Below are 24,212 nucleotides of genomic sequence, written 5' to 3'. Positions count from 1 at the left end.
AATGTATACTATGCCATCTTTGCTACAGCAATCCATGAAAAGCACATCTCTCATCTTCTTGTGTTTACTTCTCAGGGTTTTTGGTTTCATCTTCTGACCTACTGTTTTTCCATTTGACAGTGCTATTACCCCACAGAGACTTAAGCAGTGGTGGTCAACCTTGTGTGCACTCTGCACACACATGCTTAATTGATTGCACTGGAAAATCTGCTTAAAGAATACTTGCTGAATTTGATCCTTGGCATGCTCTTCAGAGTTTTAATCTTTTTTTCATGTTCTTCCCATGCTTTTAATCTCTCTAGGCCTTTCTGAATTTCTGACACAGACACATTACAGCAAATACCTCATTATGTGCCTGGGGGAGTATTAGACTTTGTCCACTGGAAAAAAAGTCTTTAGTAAAAACACCACATTCAAACAATTTTTGCCATTCTGCCTAGCCTTTCAGGTTGAAACTGAACCAAAACAAAACTGACAACATCATTCTCTTTCCACGAAAGCTCAATAAATCTTTTTAGTGCAGTAAATATGTTTCAGCCCTAACAGATAAAAACCACAGTGTTACATTAAGTACTCCATTAAGGGAAGCTATTTTGCTGACCTTGGGAAATTATGTATTTTTTTATCTCAGTGTTTGTGTGGCATAACACATGCTCCTCCAATGACATCCTTGGGTTTACTTTTTGTTTTGCCTTTTTTCTTTTTTCCTGAGTAAACTAATATTTTTCATTTTAATATGTGTGTGGTTCAACACATACCCCTCCAGTGACCTTTGTGGGTTCTCCATATGCTTTTGTTCTTCTGTATTAACGAGTAGGGTAAGCAGAGATGGAGATTTTAACATCATTTGGTACAGAGTAAATCAGCTCTGAACTGAAATTCTTCTAAATGTCAACAATATGATTCTGTAAACTATAATTGATTGCAATTTATAGCATTTTTCAGAAGAATTAACCACACTGAAAAAGTAAAATACTCAAAACTTCAGCAAAAGTAAACACAAAAACCCGCCTACAACAGTCACTGGATTTTCCTTGAGGAACCAAATAATATAATTTATCTCTGTGCTATCTCTCCACATTGACACAGGACTAGATTTTTCCTTATGAGCTTCTCATGGCTTAATAAAATAGTTATGAGCCTTACAAATTCCCTACAGGAAAAAATATAGGAAAGAGACTTCCTATATTTGTTGTAATCAATGAAAGGAAATGTTGAAGGTCATACAGAATCTATCAGCAGAAATCACTGCAGACTGTTAGCTAGGAATAGCACTATTTATAATACTGTGCATTTTATTTAAAAGGCCTTGAAATGTTAATTGATCTAACAAAGACCTTCAACCCATATGTTGTAGGTACAAGTGTTCTACAAAACAGTAAACTAATGATGTTTCAGTACCAGGGTAAGATCCAGAGAACTTGGGTTTGAGTTCCCTAGATGGATCACTGGATGTAAGATCTCCCAGAACAACAATGGCTCAAGTATTGTTTGTTCACAAGAAAAAGAAATTCTGCTTACCTTGAAGTGAATTGAAAATGGAAAAGAGGTATAAGAAGGGCAGAGTTAAGGGACCCCAGGCGAAAAAGGCAAAGCCCCATGTCATGCCCAAGAGGAAGGTCAGGCTGACCACACTACGGAGATTCCTCAGGATCTCTTCCTTTAGAGTTCGATTAGTTCTTTTCCCATTCCTCCCACAGATCTGCACCATCACTACTACAAACATGGCAACATTCAAGAGAAACATGATTCCAAAGTATCCGGCACCAGTCACATAAAAGACAACCTTATTCTTGATCCAACAGCTGTAAAAAAGAAGTACAATCATTTTTAGGTAGCACATAACATCATTTATTCAACTACAAGGAAAATGTGTCTACATCTGGTTTCTCTTCTGCAGAGCTATAATTTCAAATGAAAAATTTCAAATTTCAAGTTAATTATTTGAAATTCTTTGCACTTCGGACTAAAAAAATTTAGGAGACAATTTTGTCCATTTTGCTTGTTTTATTCACATGTGAGTTTTCCAAAGCTATCTGGATAATGCTTTTTCTTTTCTCCATGCTGAATGCTAAATTGTAAGAGATTGTAAATACTTACAAGTCGTCTCCTTGCCCAGTAGCATCTCTGCCATACAATTCTTTTCCATAAACGTGACTTGCATTTTTATTTGTGCTCGCTAAAACAATTGCTATCACTAGAGCTGGCAAACCTGTAATACAAGAACACTGTAGTTTGCTCTCAAATCTCTTGAACTTTCAAGATTACCGTGCAAAGCTAAATTATCAATGTTTCCAACAGTAGTGCTTTAGTAAAGAGTATCACAAGGTAGCTCTATGTCAGAAAACTACATAAAACTACTTAATGTCCTTTCTTTAAGTTAGAAAATGCTATATTAGGATGTGACAAGGTATTTCTCTCAAAGAACTTGCACACAGGCTCTCATAATGAAGAAAGGAGACTAACAAATTACTGAAACAATAAGATCAAAGAAGAGTTGGGATTGGGATATTTTTGGAGGGATTTCTTTCCAGAGATGTTGATGTCATTTAAGAAGGATGAGAAACCAGGGAACATGAACTCAAACCTGTAATTTCTGCTCTGCTTCTCTCAGCTGAAAATATCTTCATGTTTTCTAAAACATTAGATGCCCTTTACTTCAACACAAACCAAAAAAAAAAAAAAAAAAAAAAAGTAAAAAGAAGACTATTTCTGTTTTATCAATATAGTAAAAAGAATATTTTGGGAAAATAATAAGAAAACCATGTGGAAGAGAACTATGTGTAGAGGGAGATACAGCTCAGATGGAGCAAATGCACATTTCCTGACATGCCTTATTTACATGCCTTATTCCTGCAATGACAAAACAGATTCAAAGGGGGAAGAGGTTAATTTGCTTTTCCTACCACTCAGTCCATGTCCTCTGCTAATGTTGCCAAAAAGGATGCTAGTTGCCGATGGAAAGACATCAATTACCAGCTGGACTGAGGTCAGTGCTCTAGTCATGAGGTTAATGGTTTTGTATTGTACTGTATTATTTCAAACACAATATGTGCTTTCAGACAGAAAGCACAGATTCCTGATATAAAAAAAAATGAAGAATAAAAGCCTTTCTGCTTGAGCCTTACAATTATTTTTCAGTATTACATTTTCCAATTCGGTCCTTCAGTGTATACTTCTTAGGGCAGGAAGAATTTCTCTGTTGTTTAAAAACTGCTGAAGTTCAGGAAAGTTTGATCACTTCTGATTCCGCCATATATTTTTGGCAAGAAACTGCAGGCTCAACTGAGATCTTCTTGAAAGCCAGTGTGAAGATATGAATTTATTTTGTGCCACAGTTTTCTATCTCTGACATGGCAGGAACATGCTGGCTTCTTTGGAAACACTAGTGTATCTGGTCTCTCTGCTTCTCCTAAGGCAGAGATTGCCAGTTCCAATGTGTTTTCACTGAACCATCCACAGGAACTCTGGTCTCCGTGACAGAGTCCTCAGCTGGATGTGTGCCAGCACCTCAGGGTGAGGGAAGGAAACTTTAGACTGATTTTGATTCTGTTTTGTATCTGTGACATTGGTCTGCTAAAAAATATCATTTCAAAAAGGACACTGTAAAAACTGCATCTATGGAACTCACCCCAGCCAATGATGCAGAACTTGAGTATGTATCTCCGTATGTAGGTGTTGAACACTTTCACTAGAGCGATGTACATATGAACGGCTTCTAGTCCCATCCATGTAAAGGTGGCCAAAAGAAAATAGTGTAAAAGTACAGCAACGGCTATGCAGAGGCCATCTATGTCAAAAGATGCAATCCAACCATCAAGCAAGAAAGTCAAGTTCAGAAAGAGCAGAGCTGTGCTCAAATTCATTAGGATTTTGGAAGGATAATCTCTTCTTAGCTTCCTAGTGAGAGAAATACAGAAGCATAAGATTAATTGGTTCCAACTACCCAAGGGAAAGTCAGCACTTTTTTGGGCCCTTAATGAGCTACTTAATTGTCAAAATATTTTATCAACTCATTTATTTGCATTAGCAAATCTTCAAATTAAACATAATGCATTGTGTTGTGTACCTAAAATAAGGACAGAAAAAAATTAACAGCAAACTCTCAAAATATAGGTGGCCAGAGGTCTAATTACTTCATATATTAATATCTGCTACTTTTTAGAATGTATCATCCAGACCAATATATTCTGGTTTCTTCTGTTACTGGTGCTGTTGTCAGGGATTTTTTGTTTGTTTGTTTTTGCTTGCTTGTTTGTTTCTCTCTTTTTGTAACTGAAACACATTGAAATGTATGAACTGTGGGGCAACTTCTGCCATCTTGGACAAAAACACTATACCTTAGGTAATGCAATAGCAATGCAATTATTAGAGATTTATTTAGAACTATTTTTGAAGATCTCAGAAGCCCCCTATTTTTTCCCTCAGAAAACTATCCTTTAGTAGAATGGCAGGATGGTTGCTTTGCATTGAGGTGACTTCATTTTCTCTTTTGACTGTTCATACAGCTGCATTATTTCAAAACCCTTGCATTTCCTATAGTGCTTTGTTAAAAGTGCTTTATAACTTGGCTTCATGGCTGGTTTTGTTGTTGTTGTTGTTGTTGTTTTTGTTTTGTTTTGTTTTATTTCCTCACAGAAAGCCTGGCTGTGAGTTTTATAATATAGATCTATTTTGGACCTAGAGAATATCATACTCATGAGAGAGTATATTGGGTCCCACGAACCTTGTTGCCTTGCCTGAGGAACACAGCACATTTAAAGCAGGAGAGAATATGAACCTAAGCTTCTTGAAATAAATAAATAAATAAATAAATAAATAAATAAATAAATAAATCTACTTCCATATTTGTGCTCAGAATTTGTTTTTTTTTGAATGCTTTCCTTCCTATGCAAGAAATAATATGAAAAACATATAGCTAATTTATCACATAGGCGTACTTCATTTGTAGTTTTTTTTTTTTTTTACAGCACTAGTACTCACTCAAATGCAATGTATGTCAGAAGAGTTGCAGCTGAAAATATAGCAGATATCCCACAGCCTATGTAAGTGATGAAAGTGAGGATCTTGGTATTCTGTGGGTCTATTTCTGTAGTGGTTCCCTGAAGGTCCTACGGGAGACAGAAGGAAGAGGCGTCAGTTGCAGCACAACACTCTTACTTGGTAATTAGTCAAGCGAAACTTAGAAACACTTTGGCAATAACAGCATAACTTGATGTCAGGGTTCATGTTTACCGAGAATACTCAGTTTATAGTTGTTACACCTCTCACTTCCTTCCCACTGTTCTTGAAAACACTGTGCTGTGAGAATTATAAATGCTTGTTTCAGCAGATAGACAGAGCTTGATGATGCTCCTTACAATTCAGTACCAGGAATTTCGATGTCCTTCTGTGGAAAAAATCTTCCCAGATAAAATATATATTTTTTAATTTCTGTTGCTTATGCACAACTCTCTTTAAGACGATACGAATGTTGAACATCTATTGAAAAAGTAATCTAAAAATTGTTCATAATGAAATACACAATGTTCTGGGGAGTTTCTGACATCCTTTCTTATTATTAGAAGAGCTCATAAGAATCAGTTTACCTAGTTGTCTATAGGTGAAACCAAGGGCAAGATATTGTTCTTTGCATTTATGGTCTGTTTTGACATGCAAACTACAGTTATATATAGAATTGCTCAGAAAAATAGTGACAACGTTTCAAAAAAAGATTGGAAATGAAGTAGGAACATTCGGGGGATTTTTTTTTTTTTCCAGTTCTCTGTCCAACTGTAATTGCCACATAGTCCTGTCTGAGAATAAATGCCAGGGTTATTTCCTTTTTTAAGGGAAAGAAAAAATGAGAATGTTTGGATCTATATCACCATGGACTGTGTGAGCAAAAATTAGCATTTAATATCATTTGCTCTATAGTCAGTGGAACTGTCTTCCTTAGAAAAAAAGATAGCAACATCTAGCAGAAAGAACCAACAGAAGGCTACAGAACATGCTATTCTTCAGAAAAAAAGTGAAGGAACTGTATGCAGCTTTTCAAACTCTGTCCCAACCTTGTAACAGTTTATGTATGTAAAGAGATTGTTATTTGAAAATAATTTAATATCTGAATTAAAGTCAGATAAGATTATTGAAATGGAAAAGCAACTGGAAGGTTCAAAACTGTGTAAAAAATCTGTAGGAACACAGCCCCAATTCAAAGAACTTCTCCCTTATTTCTTAATGTCACTAAAGCATTTAGGGTAGAGAAGGAACTCATTGAGCATATTCTAAAGAAAATCCCTTCCCTCCCCCCCTTCAGGGATGAAAAGTGAAACAAAACCACAATTTAGCTTGCGAAAAGATAAAAAGCTTGTGACTATTTCCCATTGACATCTGAGCATGATGTAAAGAGAGCAACTCTGTTAGGAAGGCTATGCAAAGCCAAAACTGAAAAAGTCACTGCCTGAAAATCCCTGTCACAGAGAAATCCATTTTGTCACTGCAACAATTAAAAAAAAAACAAACAAAAAAAACCCAACCACATCTATTTTCATTAGGAGCATTGCTGCGATAAGAACTCAACAGGTTTTCAGCAGTTTTTAATCACAGGCCAAAGAATAAATTTTGGAGTAAAAAAAATAAAACAGGTTTGCCCTATTACTGAGGGTAAAAAATCACAAAAATTTAAGCTGAGATAGAAATAATTCATCCTTTTCATGTTGAGTTTTTTTCTTTCAAAAACACATCAAACAGACAAATTACGGGAGACATCCAAATATCACTATGCACAATCATGCCCCTGAGGTGGAAGGTATCCTCGTCCCTCTTCTTGATATGCTAATCTTTATCTATCTCAGCCACGCAGTTTGGAGGTTTTGCCTAATCTTCTGATAAAATAGGAGTTATATATGTTTTGTACCAGCTCTTGCTGGGCAGAGGAGGGTCATGAAGATGATCAGGGGACTGGAGCACCTCCCCTATAAGACAGGCTGAGGGAGCTGGGCTTGTTCAGCCTGGAGAAAAGAAGGCTGCGGGGTGACCTCATTGCAGCCTTTCAGTACCTAAAAGGAGCCTACAAACAGGATGGGAATCAACTCTTTGAAAGGGTAGATAACTGCAGGACAAGGGGAAATGGTTTGAAGTTGAGGGAGGGGAGATTTAGGTTGGATGTCAGGGGGAAATTCTTTACAGAGAGAGAGGTGAGGTGCTGGAACAGGCTGCCCAGAGAGGTTGTGGATGCCCTGTCCCTAAAAGTGCTCAAGGCCAGATTGGATGGGGCCCTGGGCAGCCTGGTGTAGTATTAAATGGGAAGGTTGCTGGCCCTGCATGTGGCAGGGGGGTTGGAGCTTCATGGTCCTTGAGGTCCCTTCCAACCCTAGCCATTCTGTGATTCTGTGATTCTCTACTGCAAAGCAACTCCAAAGCTGATCAAATATATACATCTTTTAAAAAAGAGGAAGTAACAGTTTATCAGTTTTGTTAAATAAAGTATTCCAATTTAGCCCCTTGAATATTGAGATGAGGTGGAATTACTGTGTTCCATTGTCTTGACTTTTCGTTCTCATTAGCTATTACTCTGACTTTAGGACATTTTTTTCTCCCTGATCATTTTCCCTAAAAATACAGTGCTCTGCTTTTTGTTCTGAAACCAGTGCCTCACCTCTTCCTCTAAAAAAAAATATTTCTCTACTTTTTTTCTGTGAACATTTTCCTACTTTTTCCATTTTGCTGCTGGAAGATTTAGTACTGTTCCTTCATTTTATAGTGTCTTATTCTGGTCTTCTTTTTCACCCAGCCATGTCTTGGCTTTGAAATTGGATAATATAATATGCTATTTGCTCAGAAGCCTTTGCCCGAAATCTTCTGTGGCACAGTACTTTCCAAAATACAGAATACTTTTATGGGGACAATTTTATTTCTTTTTTATTTAGCCACATCACTTTATTTGTTTTTGGTGATTATCATTAGATATTTTGTTATGAAAAGAAAGTTTTATAGGAGGAAAATGATGTATGAAAATTAAAAATCATGTATAAAAGGAATAGCTCACAAAACAAACATGAATGAGGATAGCTGTCTTGACTGATGAGAAAAACTACGCTATGGTTTCTAGGAAAGACAATCTAGTGAACAATAAGAGTTTGCCTACCATGAGTACCCCAAAGTGTGTGAGGTGGTTGCATAAGCAAACTGTTTCATTTTCATTGGAGTCTGCTTGCACTTCACAGCCCGTAGGGTTCCAGCCACCATTGCCACCTGTAAAAATGGAATAGGAGTAACTTTACTTCCCAACAAACATCTATGATCTTCTCATTGGGTTCTTCATCTCATCTTGAGCAAAAGCGGAAATGCATAAATAATAAACATATAACACAAGTGGATATTAGAAGCAATCAATCATTAAAGAAGAAAGGGTTAGATTTCTTAGTTTCTAAGAGAATTCCATCAGACAAGTGTCCCAGTTATGGCCTACTGAGAAGAAACAAGGGCTATAGTAAAGTTAGGGAATTTTTTAGCTAATGAACAAGGATCATGCATTTAGACACACGTTAATTTTACCCAAGGATACAATGGTTTTAGAACTCCTTTATACCACCCTGATGTGATGTTTGCACCTGCCTTCCTCCTACTCACATATCCCCAGGCACATGAAAGCATTTATGGCCTACAAGCATAGGATCCCACCCTTCCTCTCTGCAGTGTGTGGTACAAAAGATCAGAGTGGATATTCTCAGATATTCTTAAAGAAAACATGAAGTAAACTATCCTCTTCTTATCCCATTTTCTTGAAAAATAAAAGTAGAATTATTTAAAAAAAACTGTAAAAAAGTAATATTTGCATTCCTGATAACTTCTTTCATTTTTTTCTCACTCCAGTATGAGCTAATTTTGAGAAACTGTTCATGTTCTCTGACCTTTTCAGGATGTTTTGCCAACTGTAGGAAAAATTCTGCAAATTATCTGTCAAACCCCGTAACTTTACCTCCAATTCAAGACAAAATCTTTCAGAAGACTGTGATGTTCCAAAATCATTCAAAACTGTTTCTCCTTGGATGTGCTTTATAAATTTAGATTACTAATTAGTTCTTTCTTTTCTCTCTCTGTTTTTATTCTTCTACATTCTCCCCAGTAATTATGACCGACTTTCCTACTTTCATCTGCTATGTTGGACAATAAATTTTAGCAGGATATCTAAGAAACATGTATCTATCTGATTAGCATTATTATTTGATTTTCACATACAAACAGATCAGTGAAGAACAGTTATCAGATACAGAAAAATAAAGAAACATTACAAATTTAAAATGTTAACCAAGATTACAAGCGAAATTTTTAATAAGAATATTTAACATCTGCTTTTACAAGTGACTTTACTAATAAGAAGAAATGATGTAGTGTAAAGTTGTCACCTAATTTTTCAAATTGATAAAGAAGCAAGAAGAAACAAAGACAGTGACTGATTTTTTATTCACATAAAAGAAACGACGGTATTTTTAAACTTACCATTTTTGGCCATATCCCAGAAGACACAGGTTGGCTTAGGATCTTCCTAAGAACACACAGAAAAGACTATTTATACCTCTGCAGATACAAATCTCATCAATACATACATTTTCAGAAAATGTTTTTCTATGTACATTTCTGCTAGAAAGACAGTACAAGCAGTAGAATCCTGCTAGACCTTATTCTTCCAGAAAGACAGATTTGCACAGATTACAAAAAGGAGTATTATCTTTCCACATCCTCAGAATGAGAACATTTTTTTTTCTCACTAAAGTAATCCATGAGTATGATGTCTTTACAATGTCTAAGTATTGTTTTATTGTTTATGTCTCAGTGAATCCTCTATGTAACTGGCCTCACAACCATGCAAAAGTCTGCTGAACTTGAGTGGAGGTTGTTGTGCCTAACCTTGAAATAGTTATAAAACCAAGAAGTAAAGTGAATTGAAATGTCAAAATAATGAATCAGCTTATCACTGTGTAAAAAATCTACCTATGTACTGAATTTCAACACCGTCTTTCTTCATTTCTCTAATGCTGTTGTCTCTTTTGCAGTAACTACTGGTAGCTGTGGTTTTATATTTTTAACTGAAACTGTAGGTATCGAAGGGTAGCACTGGGGCTTTATTTCCATGAATTAATTATATCTTTAAAAAATGTGGTTCTGCCCATTCTTCTTGTACAGAAAACCACATAACAAATATATATATATATATATATCTTTGGGAATTATTAATGAAGAAATTTCTGTTTAATCAAAGAATTTAAGTCATTTTAAAGTTCCAGCTTAATAAATAATGTCCCTGGTCATGAGCATTGTCATAAACTGATCATGAACATGGGTTTTACAAATAGTTATTTGCACACATTGCCTCTGAGTGCCAGAATCAATAGTCTTTCTAATAAATCATGGATGGATTAGGAATGTGTGAGAATGAGAGAGATTATTTATTTTTCACATTTTGCTTACTTGCTTTGTTAGAGATTTTATTTACATTTGAGTTAATATACAAAATCTGCTAAAATCAATGAAGATATAAGCTCAGTCTTTACTAATAGGTCACTCTATAAGTAATGCCTCCTAATTATTTCAGTAGAAACTACAACAGATACAAAGGACACAATGCCACCACTTGATAGAGAAAAGTCTCAGCTGCAAAATGCTATTTTTCAGCATAGTCACCACCATTAGCTGTGAGTTTTTGCAAGCAAAGAACAAGAGCTTGAATGCCATGCTTGTTTTAGAAATGTGCCCCAGTGGAGGTGACCCACTGCTGCTGTTACCACTGCTGAAACACACTACTCACTCCCTCACTGTGCTCACATCCACTGTTTGGTCTCCACCAATGCTCAGCAAGTGTTGATGAATGTCAGTGAGTGCCATTTTTTCCCCATGGAGAAATTCAGTGACACACCTTTGCTTCAAATGCACTTCCACGTCAGATAGCATCTCATCAGACTACCTGTCTGTTGCCATCTGTCTCACAGCAAAAAAATGTTCAATCTCTACTGCCGTACTGCCTCATCTGCCACTGAGGTTGTGGGCCATGATAATAAGATACGAGGCATTAATTTTGAAGTAGCCCTTTTATACATATCTGCATTCCTGTTCTTTTGAATAATCAGTCTCTTCTTACTTGAATTTTGGTATGTTTAATTGTAATCTTCACATATTCCTGAAGATCTCGAATAGTTATGTTTCCAATACTGCATGCCACCACAAAACTGGTCAAGTTTCCAGGAGTTTCTGCATCCTTTAAAAGATTCAGAAAAAAAACCATAATTGCTTACATAGCACATAAAAGAAAAGCCAGAGTACACTTTCATTTTCGTAGCATGCCAGAATAAATAAACTATCAGCATTTTTGCATTTTTGATCACGTAATGTAATAACATTCTGTTTATAAACTAAAATAATGGATTTTCTTCATGAAAGTTTCCATATTTTCTTTATAGTCATAAAAATACATAGGCATTATTACAATGAGAGGTTAGAAGGTACCCTTTCCCCTTTTAATAATTTTGTCTAATGCCACCAAAGTTGTAACTCAAACAAAGTAGCAGATAACAAACCATGATATGATAAGCATATTTCCCTACAGGAGAATGAACTAGCTTTCTTGTCTTGATGTGGACGCTATTTTAAAAAATTTTTTTTTTGCTAGGTGCAAAGTTTTTGGAGAATGTTCTGTTTCCTATGGACAGTTGTTAAGCCATCCTCCATCTTATTATCATATAGTGAAAAAACTCAAAGGAATACTGTAAGGTCTTATTTAGTGGGAATGTAAATAGAAGACTGAAGATACTAATGCCATCTATATCTTTAAATGAAAAATATCAGGTTGACAATTTTCCAAAAAAGAAATTTTCCTTGTAATCTGAGAATTTATTAAAATGGTTGTGCTTTGAAAATTTGATTTTCCTGTGAAGAAGCTCCATCCAAGTCTGAATGGCTATACAGCTGGTTGTCCCTTTGGGAAACCAGAAACTTCCAGGTCACTACGTACTGCAATTGCCTAAAATTAAGTGTTCACTTCATTGGTTTTAAGGTATTTTCCCTGGTCTCCAGCTAGTCTCTTATCAGTTCATTGCCACATATGCCAGACAGTAATGCCTTTGTTACTTAGGGGGTCACAACTGGCACTGTGCTCCTTTGCTTGGGGTACTGATGCCTGCTCCAGCACTAGGATGTGTGCATTCCTTTCTATGATAAAGCAGCTTATGGAATTTTGGTCGCATGCTATGTTAGAATTTTTTTCTTTTGTTTTTGCGTTATGATTTTTTGTTATCGATATTCCACATCACAACATCATGTATTATATTATGCCATATCGCATCCTACTATCATATTTAGTAGATTAATTTTCTCCCTTTGCTTGTTGCCACTGTTTTGTTTTTAGGACCGTCTCCCCAGCTTTTCCCTTTTTGTCCCTTCTTACTCTCCCAGGGTGTGGGGCTGTGAGTCCCTCCACACCATTTAGTCATAGAACTGGGCCAAACTGGGCCAAAAACCGTTGATAGATTTTCAGTGAATGCTTAAGAATCACTTAAAATCACCATTAAATAAAACACTTAGACTTGGTATAGTTTTATGTAATTATGACAATCCTATATCCGTATTTTCCTGGTTTCTTTACTAAAGAATATTTATCCTTTTTCTCCAAAAAGTAGCCTTAAAATGAATACTAATTTAAATAGTTAAACATACTTCAGGTTGTATTTTAGAAGGTAACTGAGGGTCATGGGTAATTTCTTGCCTTGATTATCTGAAGAATCTGGATACACTGCCAATAAAAATGACAATATAGGAACAATGCAATACTACAGAGTTCTGCAGATATACAAGAGTCGAAGGTCACTTAAAATAGTAATGGGAAAACAAACTAAAGCCTTCTGAGTTATAGCTTGTAGTTTACTATAAAATATTTCCATATTAATTAAGTCCTTTTTCTTTTTTTTTCTTTTTCTTTTCTTTTTTTTTTTTTTTTTTTTTTTTCTTTTTTTCCAAGCTGCAAAACTCTTCCTAATCCTACTTTTCTTCCATTTATGTATTTTTTTTTTTTTTTTTATTTTTTTGCATTAAACATGAAGGAAATATTTATGATCAATATGTGCATGGACACAAAGGAGAAGAGAAAGACATCAATCTGGGTCCCTTTTGTTTTCAGGTACCAATATATAGTTATACTTATTCTGTGACTAGGTTGTCTGTAAATAGATCCAGACATCATTAAAATAAAGTCTGCTTGTGATAGCACACAAAAAGAATAGTATGTATAGAAAAAAATGTTCTCTGTACAATGGTAATCAGTCCAGAATTTCAGAGTAGATATAAGTAGCCCATTGGGTACGACTTTCAATCAACTCTTTCAAGGTAAAGAGAAATAACAGCAGCATTACAGGCCAAATTCCCAACTGATATAAAAGAACCCAGCTCCACTGAACACCAGTGACTTGTATAAAAGCACCTCTATAGAAGATACTCCCTATCAAGGGCCTCACTACTTTACGCTGACTGTAATCAGATGGGATCCAGCTTGCTGTGGATTACTCTGAAAAAAATGTTTACGTCAATGTCACAGGAAGGTACTGCTATTAAATTGCTCGCAGTAGTTCAGTGTGGATGGCTATTTTGTCACTCTGAATTCAAATGTCTCTAATGCCTACGTTTGCTATCACCATTTGATACCTACAGGAAATGTTTAGCAGCTGCCTTTGACTTACACTAGCTGAAATTACTTCAAACACACTGAAGGTTACCTGAAAAAGACCATTTTTATTGAAGAAAGTAAATTGAGCCCTTGATATAACTTCAATGTCATCTTGACTTAAATTCTTCAGTAAACTTGGTGGCAGAATGACAGAAGCAATGGCGTTTGTCTGATCCTTGTCAAAGTCTATCTGTTAAATAAAAACAACAGAAGAAAAGAACATATTCAAACAAAAAGCAAGCCATCCTTTGTCCACAACTGTGTTCAAATGCTTTATGAAGATATCTAAAACATTGAACTAGAACTTTCAACATAAATTTTACCTGTACCTATGCAAGATCCAATTCAATTTTTTTGTTTTTTTTTTTTTTAGTTAGCTGTGGAGGCTTTTTCACACAGCATGAAATTAAGTTTTTGCTACAGGAAGACAGTAGATTTAAAAAAAAAGAAAGAGCTCTGTTTCACTGATATAATGATGATTTGAAAATACTGAGATGGCAATTACAGCACTCTTAATAATTTTCAGTAACCATTAAGATATATTTCCTTGCACAAAACAATGTTGAAAACAGAAAAAATATACTCCAATCATTCTTTCTTTAGTTGTAATTTTGTGTTTGATCAAATATCTGAATTAATTCTCTTACTAGCTTTTACAGTTAGTATGTCACAGAAAGGTGACATTAAAATAATAGTTAGTGTCACCATTCTACAATTATCATGCAATGCAGCATAAAAAAAACCATTTTTTGTCATGAGAATAATCAATATTGGCAACATGCCAGACAACTGAAAGTCCTTTATGGCACATGAATGTAATAAGTGAGCAAAGATAAACGAGGATACAAGCTCGTTTTTCATTACCTATCTGTCAGTATGTCTATGACTGCCTGCTGTTACACCATGACAAACTCAATGTGTACCAGGCTATCCATCAGAAAGAGAGGAGTAATTCATCTAATACTGGCTATTGTAAAAGTGTTCAAGAATTTTACTGCAAGATAAGGAAATTCACACTCCTGACTTCTTCAGACCCAAGTTATATTTATGTCTCTGATGACTAATCATATGATTCTAAAAGCATCATTATTTATTAGAAGGCTACAAGTCATAGGCAACTGATAGATTTATTCAAATTCTAAATTTTCAGTGATTTACTGTGATTAGCAGGCAACAATGGAAATTAATAAGAAGTAGTTCACTTGAATGAAAGTTTGTCAAAGTGTAATTCTGCCACATTAAGCAAAAGATACGCATGCAATAAAGATGTCCCATTAGGTACTGTCTGCAAATGGAGTGGAAGAGGTTTTTATGAAGAAGCAAGGATATATTACAGGAACAATTTAATAATATGAATCACTATAACCTAACTTAGTCAAAGGTTTGGCAAGAAACAAAAAGACAAAAGGGACTAAAATAGAATCTTTCCAAATTACTATGGTTACACTTGCTTGATATCTACTTCAAGAAAAAATATGAAAGAAAATCTGGAAACACTCTGACATACAGTTTAAAGACTTTAAGGTTCCCTGACGATCCTAGATCATCACACTGCTGGTAAAAGTCCTGTGCTTTCAGAGGAGAATCTTCTTCCAGCAGGGATAGCAAGTATCTTTCTTGATAGGCATGGAAAATAGCAGCTGTGACCACAATAGTTGCTGAGTTTTCTGGTAGTAAGGGTGCTAAAAATTCTGGAAATGTAAAAGTCTGTGAACAATCTTGTGTTCCAAAAGGAACATTATAAATAACTTGACGGAGTTTTTATTTTATGATTATTTAGACAGTGCTCTAATAAATTATTCCAGGGCAAGAAAATTCCTGGATGTTCTCAAGCCACAGATGGTAATTCTTATTATACAGGCAAACATCCCAAGCCCAATTTCAGAATTTTTCCTTTCCTCTTTCCATAAATACAGAACGAAATCTGGAGAAGAAATATTACTTTGATAAAAATCAAAAAACAATCAGCTATTGAACGTCAGGGATGCTCCATCCCTGGAGGTAGATGGGGCCATGGGCAACCCTGGCCACGGCAGGGGGATTAGAACTGGATGATCTTTCAGGTTCCTCCCAGCCCAAGCCTTTCTATGATTCTGTGATTAATATGAGAGCTAAACAAAAGTAGATTTAAAATCATCAGACATTTCTAATAAAACTGATTCAAAGAAATGTTTAACTGAAATTTCTATGAATATGAATGCGTGAAACTCAATTACATTCAACCCATTTGCATCTATTTAAATCATCATTTGAGTTTTGCTCCAACGTCTACATAAAGAGCAAATAAAACACCAGTAGCCTATACTACTAGTACTACTAAACACTGCCTTCATTACTGCTTTTTGCTTTTAAAGTACATAGTAGCTTATGTAAAGATGAGATTAATATCTGGCTAGTTTGTTGCATGAATGAATTTTGTTCTGTTAGATGCTTACACTCTAGTGATTATTCTTTAAAAATTATCATAGTGTTATGTTTAGTCTGAGTTTAGATTTGGGTTCTTTGGCCCAAATTATAGTAGATTGCTGGTGTTTTTTTTTTTTTTTTTTTTTTTTTTTTTTTTTTTTTTTTTTTTTTTTATGTTTTTTTCTTTTTAATCCCAGTAGCTACTGTGCATCTCAGATGCTATTTCATAGCTATTTCATAGCTGTGTATTTTCATTTGTGAAAAAAAGATGAAAAAATATTTTTGAAGTGATGACAAATTACTATAGCAGCCTGTACTGTAGTACTGGAGATCATTCTGCATTTTGAGGGATGTGTCCTTTTATTTTTCATGCGTTCGTGATGATCGGTCAAGACCTGTGTGAATGTCTTGAACACTCATGGACATCCCAGGCAGCAATAGCCTAACAACCTTCATGTGGACAACTGGATCAGCCTTACGCCCCTGTTAGCAGTATTTACACTGTACAGGAAGGTTGAATATCTACTCAATCTGCAGAAAGCTACGCATATATATATCTACATTCACTTGTCTCATGCTAAACCTGAAATGCATTGATAAAGTTGTTAGTGCACAGTGGGTAACACAACAGGCTGTTAAATATGATTTTCCCTTTTCATTGGTTTTTTAAAAAAAAAAGAAAAAAAAAAGAAGAGGAAAAGATAAAATCTCTTCTGCATTTGTAAGCAAATAATTTTTTATCCATACGGAAGATATGGGGGTCCATCTGGTATTCCTGTCACTCAAATAAATGCTGCGCTAACCTGTTTGGATGATTACAGGAAAAAAAGGAAATAGAAAGCAGGGGGGGAAGTAGGGAGTTGTAAGCAGTTTCATAAAAAGATAATAAATAAACTTGGAATAACAGTCACATTTAATGTTCAAACACAACTGCCCATGTTACCTGGAAATCAGATGCATTATTCTGTGGACTGACACTGAAAGAAGAACCTTTGAATGAAGTTGAATTTACAGAAGACACTCCAAGTGCAAGATTGCGTGTTGAAATACTCATGGATGGTCCTGTGAATTGGATCTTTAAAGCCAAGGCATCAATAGTTTTAAGAGCTCTGAAAACAGAAATAAAATTATTTTATTCTACTCTATATGCTCTCCATGTATTCTCTTCACCTTAAGGCAATCCTCTTATGCTTCTGTCACCCAGTTTTGTATCCACAAGGAGACTGTCAAGCTGTAAACACACGTGTATCTTTTGAACACAGAAGGTTTTGATAGATAGAATTTTTCTGATTTGCATGTCACTGGTCCTGAAATTGTCTTCTGACAATACCTTAATATACGCTGTGTCATTCACCAACAGTCTTTTTTTCCATTAAAAAATTTTGTCATGTACATTAATTTTATTACAAGAATAAATATCTGCTTAACTTATTAGGAATTTCTTTTCACAGAAATCAGAAAAAAATGATTTCTTTTATGGTACTTATAGGGAAGAATGAATCAATTTCCTAAATTTTTTTAAAAGCAAATGCAGAAATACTTACTCTGAAGATGATGCTGCCAATACACTGTCTGAACTGTTTAGAATATTGGAAAAAATTGTCACCACAGTAGAACCCAGAGATTCATCAATTTCTTCATCATTCACAATTTTTTTGAGTTTCTGGACAACATCGTTTACTTTGTCTGAGGTAAGCTGCTGCCCTTCACCAGTGAGATTCAAAAGCTGATTGGCAATATCAGCTGCATTTTCTGTTGAAGCAAAAATAGTAAATAATCTGTACCAATCTTGAGGTAATTTAAAAATACAAATTTTTATCCTCATTACTGAAAATACAGAGCATGTTCTGTGGTACTTATAATAAACATGAAACTGTATTATTTTACCTCATTCATGTTTTCATTTAAAGCATATCTAACCTGGTAATTCTTATATACTGTCTGCATGGGTTGTGACTTGCTTTACACTGATTTGATCTGATTTTGTAAATCAGAGCAACTACTGAAACGGCTGATTGATAGAAAGGGGATTAAGAAATAAAACCATATTTTCTTTTTTCTTCTCTTAATGATATTGTCTTTTTTGGGAAGAGATGGGAAAACCAACAACAAAACAAAAACAACAGTGACAAACAAAAAACAAACAAAAACCAACAAAAAAACCCCCAACACCTGCTTCTGTGTCCCCCTTGAAGCAAAATCAATGTGTCCCAAAGTCACCACTACTGACAAAAAATTCACTTTTCATCTCTGGGGAGAAAGTCTGACCCCACCATGAATGTTGTCAATTCATTTGCATGAATGCACTCTTACTGATAGGGCTGGGCAATACAACACAGAAGCAAATTTCATGAGAAGAATCTTCCTACTAAGGAAAGGTTGACATTTTGTTTAGTGACAAAGCATTAGTATAAACCGAATGTTAAACAATGCTTTGAGCCATCTGGATAGAAAACTAAATACTTAAATTTTACAATGTCAAATATTTTATATTTACTGAAAAATCACAAATAAGATTTCAAGAGAACATCAGCCTTGTTTGGTCTGAATGTGATTGTGGGCTTTTCTAAAGCTGAGTTTTATAATGCAGCTTTTACTATGTTTGCTGCAGAGTGTCCATTTCAGAACAAAAAATGTTTTCATATAGTGTGACTATAAGTACTCATCACAATCCACTAAATTAGGTCAGGCTCCATATGAAATCCCCATCAGTGGTGTAAGATAAAAAGTCTTCTATGGGAAAGCAATGCAGAAGGAACAGCTTGCTGTAGCTCTGAGTTAACTTTGAGAATATCTTGCTTTTCACTAACTCTGGCACTAAAATAGAGTGGAAAAAAAAAAAAAAAAAAAAAAGTTTTCTGTTCATTTTTTAACTCCTTTAACACCAGAATGATATCAAGGGGTACTTTTCAAACTGATAATAAATCTGAAAATGCCTGATCATAAGCTCTGTGAAAAGAGTAGAATTCTTTCCCCTGGTATCTATGGTCATCGGAAATATTTAAAAATTTGTACAAACTTGAGTATCAAACTGGCGCAAGCTTCCTGCCTCTGTTCTCGATGAAATTACCTGAAGAATTTGATTTATTTCATTAAGTGATATCCAGAATGGGTGGGTTGGATTCAATTTGGTGCACTTCCCTAGAACTTTGTCCATATGTTTTTCTTTTTAAAAAACAAAACAAAACAAAACAATAATGGTAAAAATTAGGAATACATTCTGCCTTAATGTAACTTTCCTCCTTATAGTAGTTAGAAACCAAAATGTACAAAGCTGTCACTTTAGCCAAAAATCAGTATCTATACACCTACCTGTGCAATTTCTAAGATCTGGTTGGCCCCAGTATGATGTGTAATTCTGCAGACCCAAATAGCTAAAGAGGAAAAATGACAAAATGTACATGAAATACATGAAATGGCGTAATTATATAGATGTTTCATAATTGTTTTGCGTGTGTCATAGTGATACAATATTGTTGATTCGCAAATTTTCTTGCAATACTAGCTCACTGAAATTAAATGTATGCTAGACAGTGGACATATGTGATCTGTAGAGTGACGGAGTTGAGAAAAACTGCAGTTCCTTTGGACAAATTTAATGCTGATTGCAATACTGACTTGACAAATTGATTAACAGAAAATGCGTATTTCAGAAAAGACCCAAAAATTGACACAAGCTATTATGTCCCTATTTAATATAGTCTAATCAGATGCTGTTTCTATATTTTTTCTTTGATATAAATGGCTTTGATCAGGTCAATAGCAAGCGTTAATACCTTCAGAAGAACAAGAACAGGGGCTGTGCAGAGATAGAATATTACACCATCTATGAAAACCAGAAGGTCACCATCAGATACAGGTTCAAGATGAGTGACAGGCATAAAAAGACTGTAAGCTTTTTCAAAATGTTTTTCTATAAAACCTTACCATAGCAAAATTCCCACACATGGCTCAGAAATTAAGCACACTTCTTCCTAGATTTCCTTTCAGGAGAACCATGATACCATAGTATAACAAAGACAGGATTGAGAAAGGGAAAAATTTAGCCTTTCACTCAGTACATGCTTGAATAAAGTTATTCCGTGTTTGCTTGGAAGCACAAATCTAGAAAACACTACGGGGACAGGTTTCTTTGTCTCAGAATAAAACACACCATACCTGTCCTCCGTATAGATAAAAGCTAATGTGGGCATAGAAAACACAGTGCAACACAGAACACAGTAACTTATTTTAGAAGTGTGGCAGACAGATAACCAACACTATTGTTTATACCACAAATGAATAATAAAGATAAGCAATACTGGGGCAGCAAAGGCCAGAAGGCTTAATTTTTAATGATTTGGAGACTGACATAAAAACAATCTGACCCATGCGCTACTTACTTTAAAACAAAAGTTGGTCTATCAGAATCTAGCTGTTCTTGTATAAGATTATGAGGCTGAGGAAGTGAGTTAGTTAAAAATAATGCTGATTGTTTTCCTGTTTGGCATAGAACCTCAAAGCTGATTCCTACCCATGTTGACATATTGTTTATAAAAAGTGAAAGATCTAGTCTTCTCAGAACATGTTCCAGATGGAGTGGGTGGATGAGACTACTGTATTGCAATAGGATGATTGTTGATCATCCTAAATACTGAAGAGATTAATTAATACTGCATTCAAGACACTCATAGGAGATCAAAGCCATATTATTCTAGTAATATATCAAAGGAAGTCATAATATTCTCTTTTTAAAGAGGGGAAATAGAACTACAGTGTTTAAATAATTGGTTGATGTTCACAAAGAAAGGCTATATTAGGGAAAAATTATCCTCAACCTTAAAAGCTTAAGTCCAAATCTTTGAGCATTAGACTACCCACCTTCACATATGACTAATTACTAATAACATTCTTGTTTCAAAGGATTTATTTTACCTTCATTTAACTGGATAAGAAGTTCTGGATTGAATTAAATAAATATACTCCTCATCTTTGCAAAACTTTTGTCAAAAAGTTTCTTGCTCAAGTTGAGATTGGTAGTCAAGTAGTAGCAGATATTTGATTTTGGCAACGTTAACATCACAAACTGAAGAAAGCATGTTTGTTCAGTAAGAAGGTGCTATTTTCACTTTGATCATGTATTACATCCTACAGCAGTAGTAGATAAGCTTTTTTCTCTTATTAATGAAGTATGTACTCGTACTGCATACACATGTTCTCTCACAGCATAGAAATCATCCTTCTGAGATATGGTATCATTCAGTGGCATCTGTTGTGGATGATAAGGTCTAACTATATAACCAGAAAACTGAAGCTCTCAGCTTCTCTGGTCTTTAACTACCTACCAGGTTCTTGATGCAGTCTGAACTGAACTCCCATGGCAAAATGTAAAGTTGGTAACTGTTGGTCTGGTGTCTGGCCAAAAATAGTTTGGAGGGTTTTCTTCAGCTAAACATTTCTCTGTAAAAATAAAAACATCTCAATTAGTGTTAATTACAAATTTCTTCATTTGTGTTCCATTTCTGTACTAAGCTCACTATCCGTTCTGCAGCATGTAGCTCTCTTCAGATGAAATGCTTGAATGTTTTCCATAGACTAGTGGTAAGGGAGGGTGTACAGCAAGGGACAAAATATACTGCTACTGATGCTGAAGGAAAAGCACTGAATGTGCAAACTGCATCCATTTGAGTTCCACCAGCCTCTCCCTTTTCCCTACCAAAGGAAGAGCAATCTTGCACTAGAAGATGACTGCAAAAATATGGGGGATTCACAATAGCTGGAAGAAGATTGATTAAGGACAGTGGTTGATAGAATCACAAAGCGGGCTGAGGAGAGGATATGAGGGTCCTCAGTGGTCAAAAATGTCTCATAACATCTCTGGCTGTATATCATACTTCTTTATCCTCAAACAACCAAACAACCAAAGCAGTCAAAAGGAAATGTTCTAGCCAATTTTGAACCAGACAAAAAAAAAAAAAAAAAAAACACTGAATGAAGCAACCTTGACAGCTCTATTTGTTTTAAAAGAGATATCTTGATATCCCTCTGAGATCAATGGAGCAATGAAAAGGGACAATTCAAAATCTGAGATAGCTATACTGTTTGGAAATGTATGATTATTTTAACATAGGAGATGCTTATTTTTGGACATTCAAATAAAATCAGTTGTGTAATAAGGCTGAATCTACTTACCCACTGGATCAACTTCCACTGTATGAAGCCTATATCCCTCTGCTATGGACTCATTATTACTTATGAGCTTTTGTCGGATGTCTTGCTCTTCTAAATTGATGTTGTTGGTAGCATTATAAACCAGAAGGGCTAGAACCTCAAAACTGCAAGAAAAATTATGCAAATGTTTGAGTCAGAGCAGCAGATCCCAAAGATGTGGAAATAAAAATATTTGACAAACTCTAGTTTTCTCAGTAAGAGCGTCACCAAGATGCCAAGAATATTGTTTGTTACTTGTAAATCATACAGCAACAGGAAAAGAATGTATGGTTGGGAAATTTCATCCTGTAGTTACCATTAAAGAAGCAGCTCACTAATAAAGCCAGTAAATATTTTGAGAAGATTTAGATTACCTCAAGATATTTTAAAAGATGAAAGCAAAAAATATTCTCCACTGTGAGTGCCCAATGCCCATTTGTAAACAGGTCCTAATTAAATCCAAAAATCTGGTTGCTAATGGCTTAGCAACTTAAAAGCTGTAAAGCTTAGAAGCTTTACAGAACTTGTCAGGCTGGAATAAGTCATCCTCTGGAGGGCCTTTCTCTCCACTGACTACTGAATAAGACTAGAAGACTAATAAAGAATAGATGCCTACTTTTCAGATGCTCAAATCTTGATGGAATGAAAAACACCCTCATACATTTCTATGAAGTGTATTTTAGTTCTAATTAGGAAAATCTAGTTGCTCAGATGAGTAATTCAAGTTCGAGCAGTAATAGCTGTTTTGTACTACAGCCCACTGCTACTTTCTCGGGCTTAAGAAGTAGTTCAAAGTGCCCAAGTCTCTTTCCTGTGAGAGAAATAAAACAGTCTCCACCCTTGTCCAAAAACATAGCTTTTCTGGAAAGAAAATAGTGAACGGGAAAGAAGTTCTAGCAGGACACAGGAAAGAAATTGAGAGTGGAAGGCTGAAAGATTTCCTCCTGGGACACAGAAAACCCATGTTGGAGAAGAGAATGTGTTGGTACCCAAGAGCATTGCTTGGCTACGGTTAATGGGAGATGACGCCACTGAAGCATGGAACATTGGATCTTCATGGGGGCAGAAATGTGGAAAAAAGGAAAAATCAAGCCTGCTTTGGGCTGCCTTCATCTTAGCCTTGCCCTTGTATACCCAGAATCTTGAATTAAGACAGACCTTCCTGGTGTGTGATCAGTTCCTGGCAGCCTGGGAAGTGGCAGCACTGCCAGCACATACAGTGAGCACCAAACAAAGCGTCTTTCACTGGGGGGACCCCAAAGCCAGGAAATAGCAGTGAGCTGCTGGGTCTGGAATGCTTCTTGAAGAATAGAAGACAAAATCTGCAAGGGTGCTGTACAGGAGTGGGCTGGGAGAGATTTCTGGAACCCCCTCTTAGATAGACTGATGCCAAAAATCTGCCTCCAAATGACATCCCAGAGCTGTTCTTTCTGGAGGTGCCTAGTGTGGTACAGTACAAAATTAGTTTACTGTACGAATGTTGCTGTGTGATGACAGACTTAACTATCTTTCTGTCAGAACTCATGTTGAAAACTGCTTACCTCCAACAGATACTTCTGAAAAAAATCTCATTATTGAAATGGTATTAAAACTGGCATTAGAAATAAAAAACTTATCCTTCTAGGGGAAAAAAAGTAAGAAAAGCAAAGCCCAAGACTCATAAAGCCTTCAAGAGTCATGAATATGAGCTAAATACTCCACACATTTCACTATTTGACCCCTAAGAAAAGAATTACATATGTTACTGGTTGTTTGCTTTGTTTTCTTTTGAGCATCCGTACTCTTTTTTTCTTTCTTATATCTGCAGTTTTAACACACTGCTGAAGAATGAGATAAAAATGTGGTACAGGTTACCTGCTGGCTTGGCTTGCTTTTTTTTTTGTTTTGTTTTGTTTTGTTTTGTTTTGTTTTGTTTTGTTTTGTT

General features: G+C 35.4%; 1 protein-coding gene across 5 annotated transcripts in view; it reads right to left on the bottom strand.

Annotated features, from left to right (window-relative positions):
• ADGRG6 (adhesion G protein-coupled receptor G6) overlaps positions 1–24,212 on the bottom strand; it is a 108,304-nt gene that overhangs the window by 10,950 nt on the left and 73,142 nt on the right. For all 5 annotated transcript variants that reach the window (XM_042812626.1, XM_042812653.1, XM_042812662.1 and 2 more), the window contains 13 exons: positions 22,271–22,413; positions 21,424–21,538; positions 19,412–19,473; positions 17,644–17,851; positions 17,043–17,208; positions 13,743–13,883; positions 11,120–11,236; positions 9,484–9,529; positions 8,129–8,235; positions 4,984–5,111; positions 3,632–3,900; positions 2,101–2,212; positions 1,522–1,805 (listed from right to left, as the gene is read on the bottom strand). In XM_042812626.1, coding sequence (XP_042668560.1) covers positions 1,522–1,805; positions 2,101–2,212; positions 3,632–3,900; positions 4,984–5,111; positions 8,129–8,235; positions 9,484–9,529; positions 11,120–11,236; positions 13,743–13,883; positions 17,043–17,208; positions 17,644–17,851; positions 19,412–19,473; positions 21,424–21,538; positions 22,271–22,413 — 1,898 coding nt within the window. The remainder of the gene's footprint in view (positions 1–1,521; positions 1,806–2,100; positions 2,213–3,631; positions 3,901–4,983; positions 5,112–8,128; positions 8,236–9,483; positions 9,530–11,119; positions 11,237–13,742; positions 13,884–17,042; positions 17,209–17,643; positions 17,852–19,411; positions 19,474–21,423; positions 21,539–22,270; positions 22,414–24,212) is intronic.

Source organism: Centrocercus urophasianus, unplaced genomic scaffold (genome assembly GCF_019232065.1).
Source record: "Centrocercus urophasianus isolate 14NV4802_14NV808 unplaced genomic scaffold, USGS_Curo_1.0 seq_10, whole genome shotgun sequence".
In the NCBI taxonomy this organism is placed as follows: Eukaryota; Metazoa; Chordata; class Aves; order Galliformes; family Phasianidae; genus Centrocercus; species Centrocercus urophasianus.
This window is presented reverse-complemented; position numbering and strand designations above follow the sequence as displayed.